Raw genomic sequence first — 8,207 nt, forward strand, 5'->3', positions numbered from 1 at the left:
TACGCTCGATAGGGGCGCTCGTCGCACATACGGATAATAGGTCCCTCGCAACGGCCGCAAGTAAGGGGAAACGCTTCGACCCCATCGTGGCCCACCAAGATAGTGGAGTGAACACACCCTCATTTTGCACAGTCTCTGCAAGGAACTGGTTGAACTCGTCCCACACCGACCTCGTTGTCACCGGTGCTGGTTGCACATGCCGCATAGTGCTGTTAAGCCACTCGTCCAACTCTTCACCTCTTGGCTGCCTCTCCTCAGCGGCCCCTCTCGGGCCACGGCTCTACCAGTCACCGGGTAACAACGACCGTACATATGTGATGGTCGCTTCTCGGATGCCTGGGCGGAGCATTGAGCCTTTGTGGATTGGATCCATCAATGTTGCGGCCGTGATCGCCTCATTCGCCCACAATATCTCAGCATACTGTGCAAGCTTGCAATGCATCGCTCTACACGCCTACGCCATGTTTGAACGATCTCCTTTGTGCAAGCGTCGAACGGATGTGAAGAATGTTCCATCTTCGATTTTTCTGGACCACTTCCTCCATGTGAACCTTGAGGCCGTCTATGAGATATAGGAGATCACAGATCGCCGGCGTCACTATCTTGCAAACATGATCAGTTTATATGGCAAAACGGCCAAGGATGTGGCAGAACTCTTTTACCAACTCCCACTCGTCCTTCGACAACTTTGACGACGTCGCCTTCCGGCCAAAAGCCGTCAAAACTTTGTCAAGTACATCACGCTTCTTCACGACGGCCGCCAACATAGTGTACATGTTGTTCCATCGGGTTGGACAGTCTAAGACGACCATGTTGGAGTCCCCGATTTTGGGGTCGTCTTCACAAGCCTATGTCTAGAGTTCTCTCCGTTGCGTAGAGCTCTGAATACTCTACACTAGAGTGTGTACCTTTGCAACTGCATCACCCAAACATAGCAGCTTGCGTGGTCCCTCATTGTCATCAGACACTAAGTATATATCACCGAGATCATTGACGTGGTCGCTGTCGTAGTGCTCTGCTGTCTTCATCACATCGCCTTCTTCGGGTTCTACACCCTAGGCCAAAGGAATACCGAAGCTTTTTATCGCCGCTTCCACTACAATATTCAGAATGTGTGCCACACATGGGATGTGCCTCCTGGCTGTAAACGTTGGGTTTACGCTCTTCAACTTTCTCGCCATCAATGCCAACATCCTCTTATTCGCCGTGGCATTGTCAGTAGTAATGGCGTCGACCTGCATAATTACGTTGCACATTTAAAGACACAAGTTCAACTAATAAAATGAGATAGACGTTGAGTGCTGACCTTCGTCCGCAAACAGAATTCATCTAGTGCTTGGAGAACAATGGACGCCATGTTCTCCCCGTCGTGTTTGCCGACAATTTCTCGAATGGCAAGTACCCGCTCTCTGTACGTCCATGTGTTGTCCACCTAGTGGACGGTGATGCCTAGCAATCCAGTCCCGTTCTCCGTAGTCCACGCATCTACGGTGAGTAACACTAGGGCCACACTCTCCCAGAGCTTCCTCACATCATGTTTCATTCGGCCGTGCATTTGGATGGTCCACCTCTTTATGACCTTCGCACTTGGAGGATCCAAGTGGATAAGCGTCGCGTAACGCCACATTTCCTTGAAGGCGACATTGTCAACAATACTCTAGGGTGAATCAGTCAGGCGTAACGTGCAATGAAATTCTTCGTATCATCTAGAGTGTGCCCTCTAATTGGCCCCCGTCGGCTAGGCTCTCCCTATTGTTTGCTCTGCATTCTGTCAGTGATGCGTGTCTGACCAGGGTCTTTAGGGGCTTCGCCCTTGAGCTCCGCGTGACGACTGGATGGCAGGATTTAAAATGTCGCCACAATACGTTGGTGCTTTTGTCGGCTTGCCTCTTTATTAGGTTCCTCTTACTGTGTGGGTTCAACTCACGGCACAGTAAGCATGTGTAGTATCCATCTTCCGTCTGTTCGAAGTAGTCAATGATGACTGAACGATTCGAACGAGGCTGACTCTGTGCGGCACGAGAAGTTCCCGCATCTGTACGTTGGGGGCTACAGCTCCTAACCCAGATCTTTCTTGGGTTGGGTCATTGCTTCTGGGTGGGTTCATGTTTCTGAAGTCATAATTTGGTAAGCTAAAATTCAATACAACGGCATCACATGATGCCGAACTGCGGTTTAAGCTATGAATTACGTAACAGGTGCAATTTAATAAATAGTGAAAAAAGGAGAATGGAATGTACAAGTAAAGGAAGAACGATAGATATTCAAACAAGAATTATTGAGACAGAGAGCGTGATAATGAGGTGAGATGAAGAAAGCAGAATTATGGAATTGAAGAGTGGGAGAGAACGTAAGAGGGGGGAGAGAACGAGATGGGAGATGTGGAGGTAGAGAGTTATAGATGGTCAGAAAAGAGTGAGGGAGAGTTTGAGGTTGGAAGATAAATTAATAATCATAAGAGAAGAAAGTAGAAGAAGAATATAGGGAAGATGGAAAGAAAGGGGTAGAGGAGGAGATTGCAGATGAAGAAGAAGAGAAAATCGAAGAAGAGAAGAAATTACAGAATAAAAACGTCGAATAGGAATTTAAAGAAGAAGAAGAAGAGAAAAAAACAAGAAAAGGGAAGTATAAGGTAGAGGATGAAATTAAAGAAGAAGCAGAAGAGAAAAACGAGGGGAAAAAAAAGAGAGTAAGAACGTGGGAGAAGTAAATAAAGATGAGGAAGAAGAGGGAAAAAACAAAGAACAGGAAGAAGAAAATAAAAACCAAGAAGAGAAAAAAGAGAAGGTGAAAAAAGAAGAGATTAAAGCAGTAGAGTTGGAAAAATAAGAAGTAGACTATGAGAAAAAAACAAGAAGAAGACAAAAAAACAAGAAAAGGGAAGTAAAAGGTAGAGGATGAAATTTAAGAAGAAGAAGAAGATTAAAATGAGGGGGGGGAAAAAAGAGAGAGTAAGAACGTGGGAGCAGTAAATAAAGAAGAGGAAGAAGAGAATAAAAACCAAGAAGAGAAAAAGGAGAAAGTGAAAAAAGAAGAGATTAAAGCGGTAGAGTTGGAAAAATAAGAAGAAGAATAAGAGAAAAATAGAAGAAGAAGTTTTTCTCTTCCTTGGTTTTTTTCTTCTCTTCTTCTCCAGAAAAATATGGAGAAGAAGAGAAGAAAAAAACCAAACAAGAGAAAAACGAGGAGAAAAAAGAAGAGAAAAAAAACGTAGAATAGGTAAATAAAAAAGAAGTAGAAGAAGAAAAAAACAAAGAAGACGCAGAGGAGGAAAAAAAAACAAGAAGAGAAAAAGGAGAAAGTGAAGAAAGAAGAGATTAAAACGGTAGAGTAGGAAAATAAAGAATAAGAATAAGAGAAAGAACATGGAAAGATTCAAAGAGTGTGATAGGATCAGGGGAACAATTCAAAGTGTCATTCCACTTCAATGGAATGACAGAAAAGGTGAGTGACAGAGTGAGAGAGAGGGTGGAAGAGAGAAAATTGAGAGAAATAAGTAGGGAGTAAAGGAGAATGTGAGAAGGGAGGAAGACTTATAGAGATAGAAATATAAAGAGGAACAAAGAATGAGATAGAATTCGATAAGAAAGGTAGAATTAGAGAAAGAATTACACAGGAATTGGATGAGAGAAAGGGAGAGTCACAGAGTGAGATAAAGAACGAAAGAAAGAAAATCGGGAGAAAGAATTACAGAACTAATCACAGAGTAGGAGAGAATGAGAGAAGAAAGGAAGAGTTAAATATTAGAAGAAGAAAGAAACATAGATTGCAATGGAATGAGAGAAGAGGAGGAGAATTAGAGGAATAATTCCAGTGAAATGTGATTTGAGAACGAAAAAAGGATAGTAGGAATGAGAGAGTAAGAGAGAATAAGGAAAGAAATTCCGCTCAAGAATAATTCAAGCATAATTTAAAAATAATAATAATTCAAGCATAGCAGAAGAAAAAAACTTGGCATTCTCAGCACAACACCTACTTGTGAAGGATCCTCTTTGACATTAAATTACTACTTTGTCTCCTTTCCGTTCGAAGATCAAGAACAAAGTCACGGATCAGATTTCAACAAATTAACAAAGTAAAAATAAGAAGATCATTGCGTGACAAGATTGTTTTCATCTTTTGAGTTTTACTTTCTCTATTTTCCATTCTAAGATCAAGAACAAAGTTTCGCATCGCAGTATAAAAAATTACAAAGTGGAAATAAGGAGATCATTCAGCAGGATTTCATTGTGCTACAAGATGAAAGCAGCAGGAAATGAACAGAAGACCTACCTCTGTAGCTGCAGCCGTCCTCCGCCATCCTCCGCCATCTAAGCCGTCTAAGCTCCACAGAGTCCATCCCGATACCGAGTCACCATGTATTTTCGATTCAAAAATTTTGAATCGAAAATACAAGGTCAACCTTAAGAAAATTAAGAATAAGGTTGATCCGATGTGGATATCGGTTTTCGATATCCACATCCGATATCCGATACCGGCATCTGTCCCCGTGAGACGGAGACGGATGCCGAATCGGGATGGATATCGGTATCGGATATCGGCACTGTAGCAGCCGATATCCGATATCCAGATATCGAAATAACAGGATACCGGGATTTGCCGTTCCGGTATCCAGTACAGTATCCATCCCGATACCGGCATCTGGTACCGGTATCGGGACGGGCAAACACTAGGCTGGTGGAAGAACATGTTCAGTGCAAAGCATGAAGTACTGAGGCCATTGTATTTCAAATATCCAAGTTGGAGCACTTCATGTCAAGATATTGTACTTTCTTACCATGTGCGTGCACAAATCCTTGTCAAGGGTAGAAACCCAATGAGAGACTTGACACGTAGATCCCACTTATCAAGTTATATATTGTTGGATAAATATATCTCATAGCATCTTGATTGTATTATTGGTCCCACAATGTACTCTTCTATTGAATTCCAGACTATGTTCCAAATGTTGTGTCATAGAAGCATAACAAAAGAGAGAGAGAGACAAGGTTTATTGGGTTTGGCAATGATTGACGTCTGCTATGAGATTCAGTGAGGGAAATAATATGAATTCAATTTAACCTTTGAACTAAAAAACCAAAACACACGATTATCAAATCACCTTGTGTAGAGTTAACTCCACTAGAATATGGTTCTATTGAGGAATTGGTTCCAGTTGGTCAGAAGATTGGCCTCTATATGTGTCCTGGTGGTTCTGGACACATCATAGATCATTGTGCTATTCTATACCTTTTATAAAACAACAACCCATATATTTAAGAATCAATTCTATCATATCTGATTTCAGAATCCGTTGGAAACTTCCGTATTAATCACAGTTATAGTACCCATTTCTAAAAAATGATTGTAACTTTAGGATCAGTTTATACTCGGTGTAAAATATGTATTAGTTCATATAATGGTAAGACCTCATTATGGAAAGTGTTAAAAGGAACTTAAAAGTCACATGAAGAACAAGTATATTGAGCTTATTCATCTAAAATTTGGATTTTAGCTGTTAGGTTGATTCTAATTTTCAGACTAGTTTCTATGCATACAAGAGAACGATGTTTTATTTCTATGGAGTACCGAGTCTTTTCTTATGTTCGATTGCGGGTTATCTGTCGATTGGTTATCAATCTCTCAGTAAAGCATTTTCCTGCCAGTCTTTCTTCTCGTCACTCCATAGCTACGTGCTTTTTAGGGCATATTCAAAGCTTATTCATAACGCAGGGTGGTCCTCGTCCAAGTAGTTTCATCTACTTTGGGATTCCCACCGTTACTACTGCGGGCCCAGAAGACTTCTGAGACTTGATGGAGCCAGTACTCAACAAGACAGCCTTCACAAGAGTTGAGCTATTTAAGGTATCTCCATTACATGTTTATATAGTTGATGTGAATGAAATAAAAGATTAGAATCTCGAGGACGGGACTGCATTAGACATAACGTAGAGGCTGATAGGGAGATAAAGATCAATGTTCTTTTAAGTATTGAACTAAATTCAGGCATAAGGTTCTGTATCTAGACCGAAAAGTCAAATAAAGCCAAGCGTTACAACAGCACCCCGTCTTTTATCTTCGCGTCACTTCACTAATCAAAAATTTCCACGCGGCAAAGGGGTCAACGAGATGGCATTCCAAGAGAGAACGAATAAAAGCTGACAGAGATATGGAGATCGACGCTTCTTTAATGGACGGCGGGCCTTATAAAGAGAATCAACTAACTATTGTTCTGGTCTGTGAACGAAATTTCTTTGTCAATTACATACCTCGACACTTCTGTATCTAGACTCTTGACTGAGTCAGATGTTGCTCCTCATTTCAGAAATAAAACTAGAGCATCATGCGTCACTTAAATACTTCGACATTTCTCCTTGAAAACGAGTCTTCCAACGCGGGAACGTCAACATTATTGCTTTAGCCGTCAACACGTAGACTGACGGTAACCCATCCCCAGTCCCCTGGCTGCAGTTCCCACGAGCGCTCGCTATAAAAGAAAGCCCACGTCCTGGGGAGCTCAGTACAAGTTCACTCTTTCATCTTCCTCTGAGAACCATGGCTTCTTACCTCAATTCGCGATCTCTCCTTCCCATCCTCTGCGTCGCTTTGGCAATCTCCATGCCTTTAAAAATCAGAGGGGGGGAGATCGCTGTATATTGGGGCCAGGGAGACGATGGGAGCGAGGGAACCCTAGCGCAAACTTGCCAAACCGGCAAGTACAGGTACGTGATAATCAGCTTCCTCTTCCAGTTTGGCTACGGCCAGCCTCCCGCCCTTGACCTCGCCGGCCACTGCGATCCCCCCTCGGGCGGCTGCGCGGGCCTGAGCAACGACGTCCGCGCTTGCCAGTCCAACGGCGTGAAGGTCCTCCTCGCCATCGGAGGGGGAGCCGGCAACTACGGCCTCGCCTCGGCCGACGAAGCCCAGCAGCTCGCCGACTATCTCTGGAATAACTTCCTGGGCGGGCAGTCCACGTCCCGGCCTCTCGGAGACGCCTCGCTGGACGGCGTCGACTTCGACATCGAACAAGGCTCGGGCGCTTACTACGCTCAGCTGGGGCAGTCGCTCAAGAACTTCGGGCAGCCGGTGCTGCTATCTGCCGCGCCCCAGTGCCCCTACCCGGACCAATTCCTTGGCTCGGCCATCGACGCAGGAGTTTTCGACTTCGTCTGGGTCCAGTTCTACAATAACCCACCGTGCCAGTACTCCAACGGCGACGACAGCGGGCTTAGGGGGGCGTGGTTCAATAACTGGGCGAATATCCCCACCGGGAAACTGTTTCTGGGTCTCCCCGCGAGTCAAGACGCTGCCGGAGGAGGCTTCATCCCTCCGGAGGCGCTCATCTCGCAGGTTCTCCCGGCGATCAAGTCGTCCTCCAAGTACGGCGGCATCATGCTGTGGAGCAAGAAGTACGACGACGTCAGCGGCTACAGCGCTGCCGTTATCGGAAGCGTCTGATCTTTGCCTGTTCTACGCCACGAATAAACTTTGAATTTTCCCTCCGAGGGCTGAAGGGCTCCGTATTGTTAGTCGGGTTTCGTCTTTGAGATTTGAAGATGAGCTACTATCCGTGGTGAAAGTGACGAAGATGATGAATATGTTTAATACACATCGTGTTTCCTGTGTGCTGCATATTAAATTGAGTAATAGGAAGTTCCTTTACCTCTTGTCAGGCTTGATAAAAAAATATGCAACACAAAGGAAACACAATCTGTGTGAAGAAATAATGTGAATATAGATAAAATTAATAAGAACAAACAGAGTTTAAAACAATAAGAGGCATCAAATGATGTTAAAACACCCATACTTCCACAAACATGTATGATCATCATCATAACCTAAACAGTCATTATCTTCTCTCTTTAAATCCTCTTATCATGGCCTTCTCAGTGTTTTTATTTTTCACCATCTCCTTCTAATTTTTATCAGATTATAATCCAGCTACTATTATAATCTGTATTGTTGCGCTTTTAAGCTTTCCAAAGCTTCCCAAGAGCGTTCTGTTGTACAATTCTTTGTTCTTTATTATTTTTATTATCTCATTAGTATCATAACTAGGGTTTGACAGTTTTTAGAAGCCGAACCTAAACCTTACCGAAACTTCAGTTCGGTTCCAGTCTGTTCTTCTTCTTCTGGTCCAGACAGGTCCTGGTCTGGTCACGTTTACTAGTCAATGTCAAAAAATTTGAAAATTTATGTTGATGGTTATGTTGAATATGCACCTAATG

General features: G+C 43.4%; 1 protein-coding gene across 1 annotated transcript; it reads left to right on the forward strand.

Annotated features, from left to right (window-relative positions):
• The first annotated feature begins 6,492 nt into the window (after nucleotides 1-6,492).
• On the forward strand, nucleotides 6,493-7,602 carry CHIA (chitinase A). The gene has a single exon (XM_078578416.1). It carries the CDS (start codon nucleotides 6,535-6,537, stop codon nucleotides 7,435-7,437), a length of 903 nt encoding a protein of 300 aa, XP_078434542.1. The 5' UTR covers nucleotides 6,493-6,534; the 3' UTR covers nucleotides 7,438-7,602.
• The last annotated feature ends 605 nt before the right edge of the window (nucleotides 7,603-8,207 follow it).

The sequence above is a fragment of the Wolffia australiana genome, chromosome 7, assembly GCF_029677425.1.
Source record: "Wolffia australiana isolate 7733 chromosome 7, ASM2967742v1".
Taxonomy (NCBI): Eukaryota; Viridiplantae; Streptophyta; class Magnoliopsida; order Alismatales; family Araceae; genus Wolffia; species Wolffia australiana.

Excerpts from the sequence above, each read along its gene's own strand:
- CHIA (XM_078578416.1), top strand. The coding sequence starts at position 6,535 with ATGGCTTCTTACCTCAATTCGCGATCTCTCCTTCCCATCCTCTGCGTC.